The sequence below is a fragment of the Barbus barbus genome (genome assembly GCF_936440315.1).
Source record: "Barbus barbus genome assembly, chromosome: 36".
Taxonomy (NCBI): Eukaryota; Metazoa; Chordata; class Actinopteri; order Cypriniformes; family Cyprinidae; genus Barbus; species Barbus barbus.
In genome coordinates, this window is record NC_136714.1 from 619,828 (window position 1) to 644,532 (window position 24,705).

The 24,705-nt window shown below is 37.3% G+C and overlaps 1 protein-coding gene across 3 annotated transcripts in view; it reads right to left on the bottom strand.

Moving 5' to 3' along the window:
• Positions 1–24,705, bottom strand: part of LOC306855771 (gamma-aminobutyric acid receptor subunit gamma-2-like) — a 60,098-nt gene that overhangs the window by 12,216 nt on the left and 23,177 nt on the right. For all 3 annotated transcript variants that reach the window (XM_079394633.1, XM_079394634.1, XM_079394632.1), the window contains exon 6: positions 14,664–14,801. In XM_079394633.1, coding sequence (XP_079250759.1) covers positions 14,664–14,801 — 138 coding nt within the window. The remainder of the gene's footprint in view (positions 1–14,663; positions 14,802–24,705) is intronic.

A 24,705-nucleotide genomic window follows, 5' to 3' on the forward strand; every position in this document is an offset into this window, starting at 1 on the left:
CAGAACAGGCATTCACAATATTTGCAAAAGCCAAGGTATTCACAAAACTGGATGCTACCTCAGGTTTCTGGCAAACTCCATTGTCAGTTGTGGCCTAATATTTAGAGAGTTAGACTTGAAGGTTGCGGGTTCGATTCTCAGTACTGGCAGTACTGGGTACATAATTCAGAAAAAATATCATGAGCTCGTGTGAAGCAGATTTTCACAGAAGCAGAAAAGGGTAATGAGAGTATGTTAAAGTGTTTGTGGATGCTGTAATTTGAAGCTATCCAGCTACAGAGGCAAGGCTGAATGTGATAAAGAATCAGAAGGCAAACTCCATCTGTGCTAAACTCATCCAGAACTATACTGGCCTGAAACAGAAATCCTGCCCCTTGCTGGAGACCTGCTCCTCAGAGGCCAAAGAATTGTGTTTCAGAAAGAATCAGAGAGAAGGTAAACATTTACATGGTATTTATTCCGAAAAGTATTAACAGATGGTAATGAGTCACGATAATTCATGTTTAGTTGTATAAAAATTCTTTGGCGTAGTCCCCATCCTTTATCTGAATCCTGGGGATGCAGATTTTGGCTGATCCTGCCTGAAGATGAAGGCAGGGGCGGAGCCTAGCCCCAAAAGAAGTGTGAATTGATATCCACCGGTTGAGGCTTTTCCAGTCAGGGAAACCCCAAAAAGAAGAGAGAGAAAAACAGATCAGCATAACTCACAAGAAAAGGAATACTCAATGTTGTGCAAAGGCCGCGAAATGCAAAGGCCACGATTGGCCGAATTTCCTAAACAATAATAGTCAGATTTACCCGATGACCACCATAGGCAGAGATATGCTAAGGCCACGATTGCCCGTGATATGCAAAGGCCACAATCTGCGAAGGCCACGATTGGCCGTGATCTGCGAAGGCCACGATATGCCAGTTTTGTGAATAAATTATGAAAGCAAGATAGGCCAGGTTACATAAATGATAATAGTAATAGTAAGTTTTACCTGATGGCCACGACAGGCCATGCAATGCAAAGGGACGCAAAAATCTAATTATGAGAATAAAACATCGAAAGCACTGATAGGCCAATTAAGAAAAGGGCCACTAAAGGCCAGGTTACATGAAAAAGACAACCTGTTAGTATGAATGGATGATGTGACATTTAGTCTTCCTGACAGAACCTGCGCAGACGCTTTCACTTCCCCATGCATGATGCAAGGTATCCTCCATAGTATACCAAAGTATTGTCAAGTCCAGAGATTGGGCCTGTCAGTTTTTCTGGTGGTCAGGACTATCCTTAAATAATTCAAACCTCCCTGCTGAGAATAACCCTTACGAACCAGAAGTTTATTTGAGTGTGCTATTATACTTCTTTTAAACTAAAAAATAGGAAAGTATACTTTTAGTTTACTTTATGTACTTCTCAGAAATATACGTAAAATGACATTTAAGTATACTTGACTTATACTTATAAAAAGTCTAAATATATTTGAGCTATACTTGTGCTCCTAGAATCTGTTTTCATTGTTATAAGGTATGGGGCGCTAGTACACATCTACTGGACAGAATTTCCAAAAAAAGTGAAGAAGAAACCGGAACAACAGATGTAATCTAACACCATCATCAGATATAAAACAGCATCAAATCTGTGTAACGTTATGTAATAAAATGTCAACCAATGAAGAGGTAATAATGGCTGTCAAGCTTTGAGGTGTTGATCGACTCATCTACGCTTTGATTATCATTATGAATCTAATTCATAGTCTTTTTTTCAGCTTTTTTTCAAAATGTTGTTTATTTCGTTATATTTTATTTATTTTTATTTATGAAACTTACATTCAAGTGTTTAAAAAAAGAATGCATGAAGCTAGAATAAAATGTTTTTGCTTACAAGCAGATATCCTGTTCTTTCTTTTGATGTTTTGTATGTTCAGAAATTCATATTACAAATCATATACAAATTAATACCTAAATAGGGACATAGTAGTATACTTAAAGTATGATGTAAAGTTCACTTAAAGAAAACTTACCAGTATACTTGCAGTATAAAACTACTAAACTAGTAGTTTACTGAGACTATAGTTGAAGTACAAGCTAATAACATTGATGTAAACTAGTTGTGTACTCAAAGTTTACTACTGTTATACTTACAAGTATACTTACAAGTATACGTTTATATACTAGAAAGTGGGCTAATTTAGTCTCAAGGAGTATTGAAATATTACACTTTCAAGTATACTACTAGTACACTGATATTTGTATAAAGTATACTTAAAAATATACTTGAACTTTACTTAAATATATTTAATAAAATAAACTTGAAGTATACTTCTTTTTGGTAAGGGAATTTATACCTTCTTGTTGAGGATTATTTTTCTTGCTTCAGTGAAGTAGCACATCTAAATGTCATCACAGCCAACACAGCCACTGCAGCCCGATAAAAAGCATTCAGTCCCCACAGAATTCCAGACACTGTCATGTCTGATAACGGGCCATAGTACAGCTGTACACTTTATAAAGTACGGGTTCACACACATTAATGGTAGTCTAAGATACCCGCAAGCAAAAAGTGAGGTGGAGTGTGCTGTGGCTGCTGTGAAAGGACTGTAGAAAGGAGGAGGGGAGAAAACAACATCTTTCTCCCATCCCAACATCAAAAGATTTAGGAGTCAGAAAACTGAGCAAATGAAAAACAACATGGCAGTACAATCTACACGTCCCTCAACAACACTGCAGTCTGGGCAAAGCATGTGGCTTCTAAGAGAGGAACATTTGTCAAGCAAAAACACCCAGTTCTTACATCATAGACACTACTGAAAGACTGGCACACTACCTGTCACACTACCAGGAACAATCACAGACACACTGACATGGGCAGAGCACCCTATCCGACAACTTCAGGCAGAGTGTCTCAACCTCTTGCATTTGTAGAAAAGATATAAAAATTGATGCAAAACACATTTGAAATTGGACTAGGATTTACAAAATAAGATTTGTTCTTACTAATGTATTACATGTTACACTTACTATTATAATAACAATAAATTATGCATATTTACATGCATCACCACAAGCCAAACCCTAACCATATAGTAAGTACATGCAATTATTAATATTACTCAGTACTTAAATGTATAACTACACTGTAACAAGAACACTTAAAATAAAGTGTAACCGTATCTTGCATGTTACTGGACAGACCTAACTGTGTAACACTGGTGTGCTTCATGTGTTCTATAGTAAAAGGCTATTCTGTGCACAGCATACAGTATCTGTCTAGTTAATGCAATAGTCGTGGCCCAGGCTTTGTCTGTTGCTTTTCCTTATTGACTGAAGAATCTCTGTACACTGCAAAAAATCTAATTAATGTTGGAAGGGCAAAAATATTTAAGTTGAGTTAATTTTATTGCTTGGCCTTAGTTGAGAGTCTACACAAATATATTTGAAAAACATTGAATGGTTATTTTAAAATCCAGTCAACAATTAGCTATGCTAATCTTGACTAAACTAATACAAACACGTGCACGTGCACTATAAAACTTCAGTAAAGGTTGAGCCAACTAAAAAATAACAATTCAGGCAACACTTTGAAGTCAGAAATTCACTGAATGTAAAACTTCTGTGGAACTAGATACTAAATAATAATTAGTTGAAACCGCTTGAAATTTTTTACAGTGTAGTTTTTCAAGGTTTTTGAAAATAATCTTACTTAGTGCACCTTTAAAGACCTCCCTTTTTAAAAAGTGAACCATGAGAGTGAGGTAACCTTTTTGCACTTTTCTGACACAACACTTCCTTATTTCTGGCTTACTGATGGTATCATTAGGTTACCTACACCTGCAGTGTTTCATAAATACTAAGCCTATATTCTTTCTACTGACAGGGCACTTTTCTGATGGACCACTCCCAAATTATGCTTACCGTGGTCCACCATTTCAATTTGTATTCATTACGACCTGCATTAGATGAAGCCCCTAAGCAACAATCTGTCTTTTTTCTGCTGGCAAATTGCTGTAAAAACACCCTAATTTAGCATGCTCAGCAAAGTCAAAGTCAAGAACCATTACTGTCTGTGTTTACTAATAAGGCATCACCCTAACGGCGGCTCCCATGACCTGAAAATGTTTGATGGGTTTTGCAAGGCTCATTAGAGGAGACATTCATCTTGGGGAAACATACTGATAACACTCAATCCCATTAACACATGGCTGAAAGAAGGATAGCTTTTATACTGTCTTTCTATAGCCAAAACTATGATTGCTGTACGTAATTTTATGATAAAAAAGCTTTATTGATAATAACAAGTAACAGTAAAAACAAAAACAACACAACACTGCGTGAACAAACACGTGTACAAATAGAAGCACCTCTATGACCATTTTCAGAGTTCCCTCTTATTTAGAACCAGTGGCTCTATACAGTAACCAAACATACTTTGGAGTTTTCTCATAGGTTGTGGACCAGAGAAATAAAAATGCTACAGGCAAACGATACAGTGTAACTGGAAAACCTCTGTAACGCTGAGGAGCAAGTGAAGGCATGCAGGGACATGGATTTAAGCGCAGGATATTTAATGAAATAAGATAGATGAAATAATAAACCAAAAACACAAGGAACAAAGAACAGAAATACAGGCAAACAGGCAACAATTACATTCACCAACAGACAAAGCACAAGAGAAACACAAGGGCTACATACATTATATATATATACACACACACATAACACACACACACACACACACACACACACACACACACACACACACACAACACTCTCACACAACACTCTCACACACACACACACACACACACACACACACACACACACACACACACACACACACACTATAATAATAATAATAATAATAATAATAAGAATGTAATAATGTATGTAAAAAATGTATAATAATATAAAAAAATAATACTTCTGCAAAACCATAATGTTACATAAAATCAGAATAATTATTCACGACCATCAACACGAGCATGTTCTGTATCGTCTATACTGCAGTAAATTGCAAAGTAATCAAAGAGGGTAATAAATGAATTAAGGAGGAGATCATTTTGATATGTGATGAATGTTTTAGTCCTTACGCATAACTGATCACTGATGTCAAAGCTGCAGAGGCGGAATGTGTTTTTGAACTAAAAATTATTTCTTCCTGTTGCTGTTTTTTCCAAATGAAATCTAGAAGAAGGTATGGGGACGTGTATCAGTTCTCTGCTCAGATAATGTGAATGTTTGACTGAAGTAGCTGCGTCATCTCCACTGCATTTATTTCATTCTCAGCTCACGGACTTCAAAGCAGCTCAGTGGTTAGATTGTCCCTAATGAGAGCACAGCGCAGCACCTCAAAGGCTGAATCTGCCAGGAGATCTCATCTGACAGTCTGCTTGCCTGTAATGGAACAAATGGTGCACGTATTAAAAAAAGATGATATGAGATCTCTGTTTGCCTTTTATCTCTGCACAGTGGGAACATTCCCAGGCTTCTCTTTGAGGGCAGCGTTTTTTATATCTCTCTTTTCCTTCTGTCTCTTTCATGCATTGTTGAGACCTATATGCAAATCACAAGCAACCATGAATAGAAAGAAAGCTTGCCAAAAGACGGTTAAAATAGCTTCAGCACAGGCCAGGGACCTCAATGTATAAATGTTGCTTATGCACAAAGTGGCCATTGAAATGTATGTAATTTTGCATTTAGATATTTTTATTCGAAAATACATAACTGAATGATTTTTAGCAATGCAATAGCACAAATAGCATTTGCAGTCCATATCTCATATTTTCCTAATGTCTTGTAGGGCTCCCAACACTATTTCTGGAGGCCCCCGGCATTGAGTAAGTCTCCCTAATCAAATGCATGCAAATTGTTTTAATCCTTGTCCCTTAAATTTAGAAAAGAACATAATAATGATTAAGCATTGATGTAAAATTGCTTGCATTTTAAGGGCCTTTTTTATAGGACTTTGGTTGACCTTCAAATATGGAAAACCCTTATTTTTCCTCGGTTTTACATCTAAGCTCCATGACAGTTACATAACTAGCTCTGTCAAGCTGTGTTGCAAACCCATCTAGACACCAAAGATCCTCTTTATTCTCCCCTTTTTAACTGGTTTAAAAGAGGCTTATCTTCACACAACAATCAGGGCGCTGATGAACAAACTAATCCTGGATGTGCTGGGGGAGAGAAAAATAATAATAATGTGCATTTCAAACAGACGTGATCTAATTAGTGAAAAGCAAAAGAGCTGCAGCTTTAGTCAGTGATAAACTACAGGCTCCCGTCTTATTCACAGAATATGTTACAGAAGCTGGGATACTGTGATATGCTCTGTGAAGCTTATATAGCAGTTTAAAAGAAAATTCTGTATTTCATGTCATTCCAGACCCGTATGCTGTTGTTTTCTTTTACAGAAATATTTTCTTGGCCAATATTTATCAGTCTGTCAATTTAAGCTGTTATTAACTAACAATCTCCTTCTCCACTGAATAAAGGGAGAAAGTTTAGATATATCTGGCACAAAGCAGTCAGTGTCTGCAGTGTTTCTTCAATATTCTGTTACGGAAGAAAAACAAACCTCAGTTAAAAAGGTGTTGATGACATCAGATGAGATTCACTGCTGATTGAACTGAGAGAAGCAGAGATGCAGGCATTGTCTGTCGCAGTGATATTGCATAAGAAAGCGAGCAAAAGGCAGGGGTTTAGACTCAAATAAAAGCATTGGATTCTCACTCGGTCAAAAAAAAAAAGCTGGTTTTAAAACGAGAATCTAAATTCACTAATTCACAGGGGAAAAAAGTATAATGAATAGACATAAGAAGTATAATGAATAGACACTGGTCTATTTTGGTTGTAAATGTCGCCAAGTTTTTCACTTGCATAAATATATAAAAAAGAAGGACTGATGCACTAATGAGCTCAGTAACCCCAACAGGCCAGGCTGACTACAGAATAACTCTCATTGTCAAAGTCCAGAGAAGAGTTTACTACAAGGTGCAAAGCAAAGCTGAGCATCAGGATCAAGGAGACCAGACTAGATTTCACCCAAAAACAAATAAAAAAGCTTGGCCAGTTCTTCTATAAAGAAGATAATACAGAAGCCTCATCATCTGTGGAAAGGGCATGCATGTGTTTAGGGCTATATCAGCTCAGAATCAGTCATATTCTGCAAAGCTGATAGGACAGTGCTTTACAGTACAGATGGACAATGATCCAAAACACACTACAAAGGTACCAAACAGTTTTCAAGGCAAAGAAATTAAATTGCTCAAAGGTTAAGTCAACCATCTTACCTAAAGCAAAGTGAACATGCATTTGTCTTGCTGAAGGCAAGCTCTAAGACAGCTTTGGCAAAGCATCACAAAGGAGAAAACCTCAAATTTGGATTTTTACTGCAAATGTTTTTGAGCTCCTAAATATCCAGGAAAACAATGTACTATTTAAATCTTCTGGTGATATCAGGCAATATGAGGACTAGAAAAATATTCACTTTAATATATATTATATTCAGTGCTATTTATAGTAGTTTAATAATATCATCAGTCCTCTAGTCTGTTAACATTTAGTCTCTCAGCCACATCTCTCATGAAGTTTGGAAGGAAACAGGTTGAAATATATACATTTTTTTTCACATCACATTTTGAATAATGTATAATGCATTATGTTGTGAGCTGGTAGATAATAATAATAATATTGATGCACTGTTTGAATGCACTTCGGATAAAAGCATCTGCCAGATCAATGAATGTAAATAATGGACTCCATCTCTGAGAGCAGAAGTGATAAAGGTGCATTACCTCTAATGCTTAAATGCTTTAAAATATGTTTCCTACACTCCAACCCCCATAACAACAACAACAACAACAAAAGATTACAAAAGATAAAATTTAATAAAATGAAAAAACCTGAAATGGCACTTTGACATTCAGTATTCAGACTTTTTACTATGGGTCATCCAGGGTTAGATTCCAAGGGAACACGCATGCTGATAAAATATGTATACTTTGAATGCACTGCATGTCAGTTTGGATAAAGGTGTCTTTTAAGTGTAGAAAAAGCACCTCCAACTCATTATAATATTCTGCGCTTGAGTAAAAGGGTATAACATGTTTCACCCGATCCACCAGACACGAATCATAGATCCTTTTATTTAAAGTAATAGGGATGGATGGGTGGTGTTGATAGTAATTGTATGCATAGTTCACTGTTGCACTAAGTAGGCTGATTACATAAGAGGGGAGAACGGTTTCATGGCTTGCATATTCTTTCATTCGTCCATCTTTATAAGTATAGTACTACCCATAATTTTCACACTAAAACAATTATTTACCCAGTCTTATTTCAGTATAGGTTGTAGTTATTTTAAGTGAATGCTCAGGGGCGCCTAATTACCTGTAGGTACAGTTTAGCTGCGTCCCCTTGGCATACTTCTGCATGCCTGTGAGCGACTTACTTCAGCCAATCAGAAGCTGACGATGTTTTGACAATGATCCTGCTGGACAGTCAAAAGTTACATAGTGTAGATTTAATTATTTTCAGTTATAGGTATTTGGATCAAGTAACTATTTTGGGTTACTGGCAGAGATCCAGCTAACACTTGTCCAAGAAATGTTTAGTAGGGTACAACGGGGCTAAAGGCACACCTTAAGAAAAAAATGTGCTATTCACTGCGCCTACAATGTACAATTGCATAAAAAATATATACGTTTGTACTGAACATTAATGGAGCAACAGATTTTGTGTGAAAATAAATCATTCAAGTTGTTTATTTTGTTTTAAAATCTTATAAATGTATGAGGTGGCAGGGGGTCTTTTACCCCACACACGGGCACACAGTATTGATGTAAATACTTCAGCTAAAATTATGTTTTTTAAAATAATGTATAACTTAATACTTGTTCAAAACAATCACTTCAGCAAATTTTGTACTATTTTCTGCTTATTTTGAAAAATAAAATAATTATTTTTTTTTCAATACAAATACTGTCCTTAAAATATGTTGATATAAAAAATATATTTCAAAATACAAAAACAAAATCATTTTAATAAGTAAAGATTCTGAAAGCACTGAAGGAGATCCAATAATAATTTAATATAGATTTACAGTAGTAACAACAAATGACATTTAATTATATGATATGATTGAATATGATAAACATGGTGATTATCTCTAATATGGACCCCCAACATATATGATCTTTACCATCTGAATCTAACCATGTCATGTCAACAAATGGAAAAGTCAGCCATCTATTAATTATCATGTTAATTACTGTGCGCCTTTAGCCCCAACAGCAGGGGCGCTTTTTACCCCAAATATCATACTTTTACATATCCTTTCGTTATTTAAAAACTGTTGCTTTAATTATCTTAAATAAAATAGAAAATCATCATCTTTGTCTCAAAATATATGCATTCATTTTGGTGATTCTCATTTGCTACAACAATTTAAAATAATATCAAGGGCACCTTTTACCCATTTGTACCCTAATAATGTCTATAGACTATAGTAGGATATATTACTCTCTTAATTGACCAACATTATTTAAGAGCATGCAGCAACAATCGGCACGATTAGGGAAGTTTAAGCAGAATAAAGTTAAGCAGAATAAAGATCATGCAGCTTTGCCAAAATCTGCAATTCAGCAGATCAACAGCCTGAATGAATCATCACTGTCCTAATTTGAACTAATCTTGTGAAAAGAGATGAGTAATTCTTAATGCGTCAAATAATAAGACTGCTTGATACTTGCATGTCTCGCACATCTGAAAGAGACAGTCCTGTGTCAGTTTGTTGAGGCTCCAGTTGATGTTGTTTCATGAGAGAGAGAGAGAACTGGTTTGATGCAGAAGATCTTTGATAAATGAAAAAACTGTCTGGAGAAGCTTAAAGGTTTGTGAGGCATCATCATCATCATCATCTTCACATCAGAAATTGAATTCTTCCCTTTGTGTTCTTCTGATCAGACAGTGATCTGCGGTGATTGCAGATCTAAAAGCATGTATATCGCTTTCAAACTCTGAAAAGGCTAAAAAGCTCTTAACCTTTGCTAAGAGTTTTAACTGCAATAAACTAGAGTTTACCACTGCATTTATCTGCTTATCATACTTCAAAGCAGAATCAAATACAAATGAGGATTTAACATGGCCAAGATACCCAACATTTGATTTATGCTACCTGCTGTAGCTACAGATCAAAACAACTTACTCTCATTAAAATTTAAATAAAATGTTTTAGGGCATCCTAGCTTTCATATTCTACAGACACATAAGAGCTGAGATAATTGATGTTACTTTGCTATGCTACACTCAGATTTATGTGTCCTTTAGGCAATGAAAATACTCTGTGTTTGATAAAAATCAGTATAGAAGAGAATAAAATGGGTGCAAGAATAGAGCTTTGAGGGACCTCACAGCTCAAAACTGATTTAGTGGGGGGAAAAAACAAAACACAACATTGAAACAGACTGAGACAGTTCTCTAATTTAGATAGGATTTGAATCAACTGAGAGCAAAGTCCCGTTTCAACATATAATTATATATAAGGTAATACACATAAAAGAGCAGACTCTCTTATGGTACCGCGCTGCTTCCTAAACCCATACTGAAAGATTTCAAACACACTATTGGACACAAAAAACTTTATATTTGGATTGCAAAACGTTGGACATATACTGTAGGTATATTAGAAACTAGCCTAAAGTTAGATAAGACTTTTTCTAACAGTCATGTACTTAATGTAATTAGGGATGGTCCCTTTAACAGGCTTATTTATGATAGATAGAATACATGACCCAATGTTATAAGAGCCAGAGTTCCCCTATAAAAGAAATAGGTTTTAAGAGATGATTTAAAAACAGTTAAAGACTGTGCCGATCTGATATAGGCTGGAAGCCTAGGACCAGCAACCGCAAAGGCTCTATCCCCTCTATGCTTTAAACGTGATCTGGGGACAGAGAGAAGTCTTTGATCACCAGACCTCAGATTTCGAGTAGGATTGTATGGATAAAGTTATACAGGTTATACAATATAAGGTTATACAATTTTACAATAGGCAAACTATAATGTTTTTGTCTTAATTTCTTCACCTGCTGATTCTTTTTTTCATGCAGAAACTTACAGTTTCAGTGAAAACTGGTTTACAAATGTGTCTCATCTCAAATCTGGTGAAATACTGTAAAACAACTACAAGAATTTTTGGAAAACATGCAAATATGAAAATAATGCGTAACTGTCGGCGTGTGTAACTTGAGCCTTTTGGAATGTGGTAAGGACACTAAGCCAAATCACGCTTTTGATTTCAGTTTATTTGACAGATGCTTTGCCAAAGCAATAACTTCAAAGACAGTTTATGTTATTAAGAGAAGTGTAAAAACATCTTCCGTTCATTATGAAACTGTGGTGGCCGCCAGAGAAGGTGATTAATGGGAAACACTGGATTGCATTTCAACTTAAATGACATGAAGATTATCACAAGGTAAGCCTATGCTATATTGACGCAGATATTTAGTGGGTGATGACCATGCGCGCCTTATGCATCTCAATAATGCAGACTCAGTGTGTTTAGAGAAGAATTATTGCGTTATTTGCTGTTGTAGAACATAATGATGTCTTTCTTTTGTAGCCTGATGAAAGGAAACTAATGTAGAAAATATCAGTCTGTATGGTGGTAAAAGGGCATTTCCAACGTTATCTCACGACCAATTGATAAGTATTTTACAAGGTGGCTAATTCGTATGAATTTGTACGACCTCACTCGTACGATTTTGTATGATTTGTCTAAACCCCAGTGATGGTTAGGTTTAGGGGCGGGGTTAGGTTAATTGTGAAACTCGTAAAATACATACGATTTGATAAAAATCATATGAATTTGTACGAGTGAGGTCGTACAAATTCATACTAATTAGCCACCTTGTAAAATATGCACGAATTGCTGTGAGATCGGGCTGGCATTTCATATCTTCTGTTAATCTGGACCAATCAAGAGGCCTGGGAGACTCCAGTGCTCCTGCCCCCAAAAAGAGGCATGTTCTCATTCACCAGCACTGCCTCCAGATTAGCACCGCCAGAGTCTCATCTGCAAACCGTGGGTGTCTGTAAACGGAGAAGGAAGTTGATGTGTCCCAGGGCATTCACGACTCGAGCCAAATCACACAGACCGATGCACACAGACAACAGCACGACTGCGTGCCACAGCATCAGGTCACTCCGAGAATAGCTCTACTCTGAAAAAGGAAGCGTGTATCTACACTAACACCTTTCACAATCTTTTTAAAGTGATTTCCATGATGCAATAGGATGGCTTCAAACTGCTGACTGCCTCCACAAGCCAGTCACCGCTCTCTCCTGTTATTTTTGTCATAGCCTCTTTCTCACTCAATTCATTATCTCACTCCACCCTGCAATGTTTTCTGTACATCTTTCTTTATACGCTGGTAAATGGGATCACACTTGCTGTCATGACATGTGGCTCTGTTTCACCACAGCTTTGATTCAGCCATAGGCCAATGCATTGATCTCCAGGAAGTGAAGCATTAGATATACCCCAAATTAATTATATCTCATGTTTAACCACTACAGAGACATCTGAGCCTACGGCAAATGTCAGAAGGACTTGATGAGATAAGGTTATTCTCGTGGATCGTCTGGTGATCGCTTGGTCCTCACAACTCTGAAAACACTGGAGCAAATTTTCAGATGGGTGTTATATCTATAAATGTACCTCAGATTTCAAGTGTAAACAAATACATTCTTGCCTAGAGCTCTTAAAATGTCATTTTGTGACAACAACACTAGTATTTAAAAAAATAAAGTAGGTTTTCTCATTTGCCATTGCTGCTCACTGTGAGAAATGCTGAAACCCAGGAACCAATTGACCTATCGGTAAGCCCCTCCTCTTGAATACAGATGAGCCAATGGCAGTCGAGTATCAGTCGCACGAGGAGCGGAACTCTGACGTTTTTAGGTTTCAGCGCCATAGAGAAACATTGGAAGATCCAAAGCTCGCATCTGTTTGATGGTTTTTATGCTACAAAAATAGTAAAACGTTGTGCCTGGGGTAGTTGTAACTGATTCCAGGTATCCTGAGAGGATAGGCAATAGAATTTATTTTATTACATTTCCTAAATCCAAACAAAACAAAGCAAAATGTCCCTAAGCATTCAACCCCAATCCCAATGAAGACAAAAACGTTAATTTTCTGGTTGTCATACTCTCATTAAGTTACAATTTTCATCTACTCGAGCAGAACATTAATGTCATCTTGTGCTTCAGCAAGGTATCTCTGGATAAAACTAGAGTCAATGCTAATGTACAAACCTAAATAGCTAGCCGTTCTCACATCATGTACAGTGTAGGGCAAATACACATAAACGAAGGTCTACATTGGGGGAAGTTGTGGCCTAATGGTTAGAGAGTCAGACTCGTAATCCAAAGGTTGTGGGTTCGAGTCTCGGGCCGGCAGGGATTGTAGGTGGGGGGAGTGAATGTCCAGCGCTCTCTCCACCCTCAATACCACGACTGAGGTGCCCTTGAGCAAGACACCGAACCCCCAACTGCTCCCCGGGCGCCGCAGCATAAATGCTGCCCACTGCTCCGGGTGTGTGTTCACGGTGTGTGTGTGTGTGTGTGTGCACGTTGGATGGGTTAAATGCAGAGCACAAATTCCGAGTATGGGTCACCATACTTGGCAGTATGTCACTTCACTTCACATTTCAGTGCATCTCCATATTAAACTGGTTAAATAAAGCAATAAGCCCCAAGAAGCCGTGGTTTACAGTGAATTAAGTTTACAGTGTTTTATAACAGCTACGGAGCATTGTTAGGCACGAAGCGAAGCGGACCCCCTTATCTGTTATAAATCCACTGTAAACCATGGCTTTGTAGTATAATTTACATCGGCTTTGAACGCGGCTCAACCAATCAGAATCAAGGACCGGAACTATCCGTTTTATAATGTACATTAATTTAATCGTACACTGCGATTACATGAACAATGTTGATCCTGCATGTTGTCATCTGCAATCGTGACGGCTGTAGTCTTCTCCTGCTTGCTTTGTGATCTGCAAACCCTCGCTTCGAGTTACCCACCAAGTTTATTTCAAAATATTTTATATATCCCTCCATGGCATATTTAATTCCCACTTGAATGATGGTCCTTCTGTGTCCAAAATTGTTCAAAAACATCTTGGGTTTTCACACTGACAGCTGTCTTTGTTAGACAGTTAGCAACTCCGTTTGTTTGTCCGAGGGAGCAACAGTAAGTAAGGGGGGCGGGGCTTACCGATAGGTCAGTTGCTAAGATGCTTGTTAAAAAAATCTGGACATCACTAGCCTAGATATACATATGTCAAGCCACTAGATTTGTAAGATATTTGATCAGGTGACCAGGTGCACAGAGCATAGTTTATTATAAAAGACCTGCTTGCGACAGCTTTTGGCCAAATAGAAAAACCTATTAAGAATATATGCTTGTCAAGAACTACTTTAACATATATGTTAGTACACAAACTACCCATTACTGTTGTTTCAATGACAAATGGTATCAAATCCAAAAATTTGGGACCTTCTGTTCAATTAACCTTGTTTTTGCAAACAAGTTTGCAACAAATTTGAGAAATTTAAGAAAAGAAAATAAAACATGCGCGTATTTAAGATGTAACAAAAAGCTGAAACTGTACCTGACACAGTCCTGACAACCTCTGTGGTATTTCTCAGGCCAACAAAGGAGAACTGGTAAAGACGCCAAGAGCGGATGTCTCCAACCTCCACCGAGCTGCGCTTCCACTTGTATACAATCTCCTCCTTGGGGTAGCCATCTGCAGAAACAAAGACATGGAGTTGGTCCAAAAAAAACAACAAATAGCTGCACAGTGGCTACTGGAAAGTTGCTTTGGATAAAATGTGCAAGTGCATAAATGTATATGTAAATGTCATTCAGCAAAGACAATTAATTACCAAAAAACAAAACAAAAACAAAAAGATGTGCATGTTTTCATTCAGCTTTCTTTTTATAATCTACATTGAAATCTACACAAAATACCAAAGATAAATGAGAAAAAATACATTTATTGAAAGCCTAATATCAATAAACAATTACATGTTTTTTCCATTGATTGTTTAAGCTTTGCAAATTTAGATTATGACATATTTGATGAATCTTCTATGTGAATTATGCAAATAAGATGAAGAGTATCAGTGAACAGCAACGTCCAGGGAAACTCTGAAGTGCATTCATGTCTGGGCTTTGCTGGTCCATTCTGGGATTCCTATACATATATATTTTTTCATGCCATGATGAATCACTTTGCTTTAGGTCATGGTTATACAATAAAATGATTTGCCTCTATTTGCCTATTTCTATGTCTAAAAGATCTTGAATATATCACTATCATTATGCTTCACAGGAGCTATGGTGTTAAACATATTGTATATACATCAAAAACAGCCTAACGTTTTCAGTACGTCAAGGGAAAGTTCACACAAAAATGAAAATTTGCTATTAATTTAATTACCCTTTGACCATCCAAGATGTACATAACTTTTTTTCTTCAGTAAAACAGTACAGAAGATTTTTAGCTGAAACTATGTCTCTTGGTGATTTATATGCAACTCAATGGCTATAACCACTTTGAGAGTAAAACAAGCATATCAGGCAACACAAAATGAATCCCAATGCCTCCTGTTGATATATTGAGGTCTTATGAAGTGAAACGATCAGTCTGTGCAAGAAACTGAACATTATTTACAACATTATTACCTGTAATCCAGAGCCTCAGGCAAATGGGGACAACCGATTCTTTTCCACGAACTGATTCTTTCGGACAGTTCATTTCAACTAACTGATTCAACTAACTGATTCAACTAACTGATTCAACTAACTGATTCAAATAACTGATTCAACTAACTGATTCAACTAACTGATTCAACTAACTGATTCAACTAACTGATTCAAATAACTGATTCAACTAACTGATTCAACTAACTGATTCAACTAACTGATTCAACTAACTGATTTGTTTACATAATCACGCAAAGATGAAAAATATGCGCGATTCTATTCTTTAAAGCACACAATAATGATGTGAAATGTGGATGTTTTACATGTATAAAGCATATAAAATGAATAAACTAGTCTTCATCAGCTCATCTTTTTACATAAACCATGAGAAACCATAAAATTTGTCCCCTTCATTCAAGTGTTGGATTCACACATGCGCATATCAGCGGCTCGTCGGTCTTCGGTCTGAGGCGAACTGTTTCCTCAGTTCAGAGACTGCTGGAGGAACTGGAGCGCTGAAGCAGTTCATTCATCACAGGATCAGATACACCAGCATTTTGGTTCATTTCCAGTCTGAGTGACTGTCAGGTGCCTGAACGTGAGTTTTGACTGAGTTGCAAAATGAACAGATGAATTGGGCCTTTTTTCTTATGCACTCAAAAATGTGGAGTTGAACCGGAAGCTTGTAATTTCTTTTGACTTTTATATATTTTGTTCTACTGCCGCTTCAAACTTTGATGAAACCAGGAAGCATGGCCTTCACTCACTTTGGACTATGTGTGTTTGGTTGCTCCGTTTCCAATTCTACTCACTGCTGCGTTTCCTATGTCAACAAATCAACTGTGCAACAACACCCTCAGAGCTTAGGACCTGTGCTTCAGTTTACAAAATGCTCCAACAAGATGCCCCCATGGTGCATTCTGGACCCCTCATATTGAGTCAGGCTGTACATTTCCCATTTTGTGACAGGCTAAATTGAAGAACTGTGTCAGACCTCTGAAGCACATCTGCCTGTTTTAACGATGCCCTCGGAGCTCAGGAGTCTCTCAGCTCATGGCAGGAAATGCACTCCCTGTTGGAGAAAGGAGCTTTTCCTTAACAAGGAAATGAATTTCCAGACATTCAAACCTGTCATGTGGGCATCGGGATGGACAGCATGTGTGTAGTCTAAGGGGGTTTTCAAACTGGGCACCTTTGCTGCAGTCCAAACCAGAGTGTGATTGTTCCGGCACACTCCACAGCAATAGACAACACAATGCAGGTCAACATTAGGGCTGTCAGGATTCCTCGATTCCATTTGAGTACTCAATTAAAAAAAACAAAAAACCTTGATTGCATTTTGCTCATGTCGATTAACCGGCAAACTACTGGAAGTGGTGCATTCCACACACAAGAATCCATGAAACACATTATTAGAACATTTTCCTGGCTGCATGATATATCTAAAAATCATAATAAAGCATAATGCTATCCCTGCAAACATGCTCCTGCGGGGCCCATGCTGGCTCTTTGTGGGCACATTGGGCTAGGTTCAGCCCACACCAAACCTAAACAGGCCCAGTGCGGGCTTGCCCAGACGAGGCCCACAGTTTTGGGCTCACCGCGGGCTCTCTGTGAGCAGCCCACACTAGCGGACTGGCCACATCAATCCCATGATGGCCCAGTGTGGGCCAGCCCGTTTGGGCCCAGAGCAACTTTTGTACCTTTGGGCCCATGACTAATGCAGGTTTTGTGTAGGCAGCCCTGTAATGCAACTAGGAGAATACAAACAACATTGACTGGCCATTCTTTAGTCACCTTTGGCTCAAACCAAAAGACACCTTTTCAGAACCTGTTGTTTCATATAGGCCAGGGGTCCTCAAATCTGGCTCACAAAATCCACTAACCCTAATCAAACACACCTGAGCATGCTAATTAGTGTCTTCAGGATCATTAGAAAATCACAGGTGGGTGAGATTGATCAAAGTTGGAGCTAAACTCTGCAGGAAAGTGAGTTTAATGAGCTAGAGCATCCCTGATATAGGCCGATTTGCTCTCCAGAGACTGTTTGGAAATGCTCCTTTCAGCCAAATCCTCCTGATTCTGAAGTTGAGAGTGAGATAAAGGTGTGGTTGGGAATTCAAGAGACAGAGCGGGTGGACCGTCTGCTGACTAGTTGTGAGACCTCGGGGGAAGATTGGCCAATGTATATTTTAGCACATCAAAACATATTTTCAGCAGAGGTCAAAGTAATGATTTGGTATTTTTTTTATTTTTGTTAATTTGTAGTGTTTTTATATTTGCATAGTTAATGTGTAGTCCCTTTCAGAGTGTTAAATTAGCTGTATTAACATGAATTGAATGTGTTCTGTTTTGTATTTAATAAATCCATTGATTTAAAATCCCTTTGACTACTGTACATTTTTGACAACACAGACATTAGTTATGTGGTGACTGCATCCATTTCAGAAATATAATAACTATTTTTGCCAAAGACTTAAGTTATAGTAGCTAAAAAGTATTTATAGTGAAACAGATTTATTGTTGTAATAGTGCGAGCCCTGTGTGGGCCTAGTGAGGGCTGCCCGTGCAGGGCCAGCACTAAAGGGCCAATGAGGCCCTGTGCTGGCAGCCTGCTGGGGGCCCTTAGGCGAGCCCTAAGTGGGCCTGTAAAGGGCCACCACAGGCTTGTTTGCAGGGATAGTAAATTCAAAAACGCTATGATGCAACTGAACAAATCCATGCAATGCAGGTTTAATATGTTACCCTAGACCACAAAACCAGTAATAAGGGAGCACATTTTGAATCTGAAAGCTGAATAATATTTCCATTGATGTATGGTTTGTTATGATAGGACAATATTTGGCCGAGATACAACTATTTGAAAATCTGGAATCTAAAGGGTGCAAAAAAAATAAAATGAAAATAAAAATATTGAGAAAATTGCCTTTAAAGTTGTCCAAAGGACAACTTCAAAGGTAACAAGTCCTTAGCAATTCACATTACTAATCAAAAATGAAGTTTTGATATATTTATGGTAGGAAATTTACAAAATATCTTCATGGAACATAATCTTTACCTGTGCTACTGATGACTAGTTTTGTGCTCCAGGGTCACGTATATGCTTACGTACGTGCATCTCAGATCTGCTCCACACAAACTGTTATCATTTACATGTGTGGAGCGTCTCAAACTCCATCTCTGCATATTGCTGTGAGTTTATTATAACGTTCATCTGGAAACACAGCGTGCGCCATTTCATCAGATTTGTAAGGTAAATCATTTATAAACCTACGCTAACACAGGATGATACATTAATATCTCTCAATATGCTGACTGTTCATCGCAATTTCAAAATAAAAGTTTAAACCCTTGCTTTACACATATTGAATAAATTATAGTAGCTGTAGCATTTCTGTCTTAAATAAATGGCCAAATATTAAAGATTAAGAGGACATTTGAATTAAATGATGTTTGGTCAATATTACTCTGCTGGCACCTGTTATAATGCATAATGTACATTAGCTCTATTGTTAATAATATATTATGTATTTGAACAGTTTTGTTCGATAAAACCATGATTACTTGCTTTTGATACTTTATTTAAAAAAAATACTTCTGCTATTATATACTATATGTATTTTAAATAATTTTTAAGGCTATTGTTCGCTTAGGTCTATTTTTATTTCCACAATTTTTATTATTATTATTATTCTTTTTTTTTATATGAATCTAATATTATGCACAGCAGAGTGAACAACACATCTATGTGTGCGACAGGAAGGCAGCTTTCTGCTGCTCACAAACACTCTCTTTAGAGGAGACAGCTGAGGGTGAGCCATTTATTTTCCGCTCTGATTGCACTCGTGCTGCACAATTACAGTACACAGGTGTGCAAGTTAAGGCAAGCTTACACTACACAAATTTTGCTTACTTCTGGTCTTTTAGCAGAGATTACAGAGACCATTTTGAATGCAAGAGATCCCTCTACTAGGAGGCTCTATGTTTTTAAGTGACAGCTATTTGTTTCATTGTGCAGAGAACACAATCCTGATCAAGTTCACTGCCAAGTTGGATATTTGCCAGGTTTTTCTGTGGGTGCAGGCCCAGCTATACTTAAGGTATGTTGCTGCAGTTGCTGCTGAACATGCACCAATTTGTGGTCTTTCTTTTGGGTGGCATTCACTCGTTCCCAGTTTGATGATTAGGACGAGTCGGCTGAGACTTTTCGTGCTGATTGTGCTCTTTCTTGGGACTTAACTATTGTCTAACGGGGCCTCCATTTGAGCTGCTGGAGCCAGCTTTAGAGAGAATTCTCACACTTAAGAGAGTTTTGTTGTCGGCCTTGACATTTTGGTTTTCGTAAACAAAGGTGTTGTTCATGATGAACAAAGAATGTTAGTTTGGCTGACATGCAATTGGCTTATGAGACACCTGGGTTATCTTCGCCTCTTGGCATTCAAGCTTTCACTTACAGAGATGGTGCTTCTTCTCAGGCCTTATCTTAGGGTGCATTTTTGGAAGATATGTGTGTGGTGGCAGGTTGGGTGCTCTTTTATCAGATTTTATTATCTGGATGTTGACGTGACTCATGGTTCAAGACCTCAGAGGCCTTGAGTTCCTGCCTCCTCCTTCCTGTATCAACAAACCATTTAAAAAAAGTAACGAGACATGTAAGCCAAGTATAGCAGTGAACACACACACCTGGAGCATTGGACAACCTTTTTTTTGCTGCAGCTCCCTTTGAGCAATTGGGGTTAGGTGTCTTGCTTAAGGGCAACTCAATCATGGGTATTGAAGGTAGAAGAGAGCATTGTTCATTCACTTCCCCACCTGCCAGCACTGAGAATCAAACTCACAACCTTCGGGTTATTTATCACCTGATCCACTGAGTCTGACTCAGTGTAAGAGTCAGTCGTCTATATTCATAAAGATAATGACGTGATTACCAAACTGGCAACCAGTAAAGGGAGGACAGGATGGGAGTAATGTTTTACTCCCATCATGTCTTGGTGATAGTCAGTAACCTTGCAGCAGTAATTGGCATAATCTCGAAATTAGATAAATATCGCTTACAGATTCCATTATAAAGGGTACAGTAATCTAGGAATGAACATGAACATCTGTCTCTACATCTTATATGATCTAAAATGATCTTTTATGGCCTAAAACATTCTTAGCTGGTATAACTATTCTTAAAAATGTAAAAATCTTTTTTTATTTTATTTTTTTAATTAATCAAAGTTAAGAGCTAAGTCAAAGGTAAAGCCAAGGTTTCTTAGGAGTAACGGCGAGGATGCATCCCTTTGAGGTTCTGGTGATTCTGTAAATTGACATGATTATATACGCACTTCTGACAGTTTTCTTTTTTTTTTGCATTGGAAACTTTACCTCTATACACAGCAGTGGTGAAATGTGGTGAATTTTGATTTATTTGGGATTTGCCACTACACAAAGTTTGAAAATCATGACAAAATTTCCCTGTTTATTGAGTTTCAAAGGTCTCTAAAATGGCATCAACAACCTCTTCAAGTGTAAAGGCAGAGACCAGGGAAGCGATATTGCTTGCATGAGAAGCTTTTAAAGAAAGGCATGACTAGAAATGCAAGAAATTAAACCAAAAGCTCAAAAGGAACAACAAGAAATGGAAACTGAAAGTGCTGTATCAAACAAAGTTTTAGAAAGTTTAAAATTTGAAGTTTGAAACGTTTTCACAAGTATAAATTAAAGTAAGTGCAAAAACACGAAACAATGGCATGAATGGCTGTCAAAGGGTCACTTCAGTGAGCGCTTTGGCAAAACAAATCCCTTCAGCTATGCTCCCATCCTTTCAGCTATGCTTGCATGAACACTATTCACTGATCCTTTCACATATCTCCCACAGGATTTCATTATTTAGGGGTTCACATCTCAAACTCATTTAAATCACTACAGAAAGAAAATATTGATAAATTAATGGATTTGTGTGTGTGTGTGTGTGTGTGCAGATAGAGTGATCTCCTACTCTCTCTCTCTCTCTCTCTCTCTCTCTCTGTGTGTGTGTGTGTGAGTGAAGAGTGTGGGTTTGTGTGCATCAATTAAAGCAGCGCATTAATATAGAATGGTGATTAAACTGACTTGGAAATACCAGTGCATTAAACGGTTTTAATACATACCTGCCAGCCAATCAGAATCGAGTATTCAGACAGACCATGGTATAATATAATATAATATAATAATATTTGCATCTTTTTTTTGCATCTGCCCTGTGCACATGCTTTTAATTTTTTTCTGTGTGGCTGCATAAGAAGTGCACAGCCACACATGCATCTAGCTCATAGGAAACATTGCTGACCACCACCCAGTGGGGTAGTAAATGCATCAGGCATAGCCTGTTTCCCTCACTCTCTCTCCCCGCCATCACACTGACCTTCCTGATGTTGCAGGCTGATTGTGAAGCAAAGACCAATGCCCCATTATAAAAGTGGAAACTGCCAGTCAGTACTAAATACCAGTGAGTGGAGCAGGGGTATTGGGTAATAGTGACCACCATGATTCAGGGGTCAAAACCTCACTTCAGGCATCTGCTAATTTGGTAGATGAACTGGCCGGCGTTTTCGCAATTATTAGAGAACATGTGTGCAAATGCTTCTCAGGGGACAGGAGACAGAGGCATGAGGGTACATCTTGGGCTGGGAAGGGTAAGATTAAAAAAACTAAATAAAAACATGACAAAAATGTAAAAAAAAAAAAAAGTGTTTGAACAGGTCCAAGTAATAGATGGGCAACTCCCTTGCAATGGAAATTCGGAGTAGTCCTGAAATTAAAGGTATAATAATCGGTGAGAGAAAACACCGTTTATCTCTGTTTGCAGATGACGTAGTCGTTTTTCTGAGTAATTTAGAACCTTCTATTTGAGCACTCAATACTTTATTAACAGTATTTGGAGAGTTCTCATAAAAGTGCCATGATATTATTAAATGGGGATGAAAGAAGAAACTCTACAAACAATAGGCAATTTTTCAATTCTCAGGAAGGGTTTATATATTTAGGAATTAAGATAGTCCCAAATATAAAATAGATTATTTCAATTACTTATGACCCATTAATAATAAAAAATTACACAATAATTCATGTGCGAATCCAAAAATCATGGATTCGCTCGAGAGATGGAATGCATTGCCAGTCTCTATGATTGGATGCATAAATATTATAAAGCTGTCAATTCTACTTAAAGTCTTGTATCTCTTTCAGTCAATTCCTCTTTCCATCTGTTTCACAGCCCCAAATATTTAGATTACATCTCAAAAGAATAAAACAAAATGTAATGGTATGTGAACAAAATGCAAGTTTTGGCCATTTGCAATCCATATTAAGCACCCATGGCAATATTTCAATCATTAAACACTGCAACAAAACATTGTAAAAACACTCAAAGTGCCTTAATATATTTAAAAAAGAAATATTAAAATACCAAATTCAGTAATCTCTATATTAATGATGCGTAGTTTACATGCAGCAGGCAGAAGAGGCTGGAATATGAACGCAATCCGCTTAATGGTTCAGTGTTTTCCTTCTAATGGTTTTCTATGGGAAACCATTAACATGAATCATTGCACATTGCGTTTATATTCTGGCTTCATCTTCTTGCCTGTACAAAATATACATCATCAATAAGGTGTTTACTGAATTCCACCTTTTAACATCTGTGTTTTACTACATTACTACTTAATGCAAACTGTGTAAAAATACTGGGAGAAATTATAGGGGATTTAAAAATTGGACGTACAAGGGAACAAAACAAGTAAAAGATTCATATAAAGATGGTATAATGATGTCATTCCAACAATTGATGAGAAAATATGATATTCCTCAGAAGCACTTCTTTAAATATCTACAAATAAGAAGTTTTATACATTCTGAAATGAAACTTATTTAGAGCCTTCTTTGTCAAGAAGAACATACTTTGAAACATTTAAGGGATAAAAGGCAACTTATCTTTTTTTTTTTTTAAATATACTTTTAGAGGATTCAAAAGAGAGTTCGGTGTCCTATTTAACTGCATGGAAAAATGACCTTCAGGAAGATATTTCTAAAGATGAATGATGGATTCTTGTTTGTTTGCCCAAACACATGCAATAAAAATGGCTCATGCAGACCTATTGTCTCGGTGCGCTGGGAACGAAGGAGCGAGGATATACTTGAACAATACAATCTTTAATCATTTCAAACATAGGAAGAAATCTAACAGCAGACAAAGAACCAAGGGAGAACACAGGACTTATAAAGACAGGGAAATCAAAGGAGCAAATGAGAAGATTAATGAACTCAGGTGATAAGAATGAACGATGATTAACTAATGAGAACAGGAAACAAACCAAATAAGGGCAAACAGGAACTAACACGCAACACATATATTACCCCGGTTAAATTGCATAAATTTAATCCAAATATTCCTGACTGTCGTTTAAAATGTAAACAAGAAATTGGAACCCTTTACCACTGTATGTGGGAGTGTATTGAGATTCAAAAGTTCTGGAAGAAAATATATTTCATATATATCCAGTTTGTGGTGAACACTAATAAACACAAACTAATTGACTTTAGCTTGCTTCAGGCCAAGCGGGTTATTGCTTTAAAATGGAAGGAGATACAAGGTCCCTCCTCTATCCTTTGGATTAGAGAAATGACTAACAACCTCACATGGAAAAGCTGACTTATGCAGTTAAAGGGAAACTTAAAGACTTCTACAGTATTTGGACTCATTTTTTACGCTATTGTAACCAAGAGGACTTGACAACGGGGGACGACTGATATATAACACTTCACGGTATCTCCACTACATAATTAGTGTAGTGTAGTATTTACAGTTAAATTGCAAAATGTATGGCTGTGAATGGTGGTGTACCAAAGGGGTTGGTGGGGGGGGTGATGGTCTGTAAGGTTCTCTTACTTATGTAAGTGTTTTTTATTTTTATTTAATT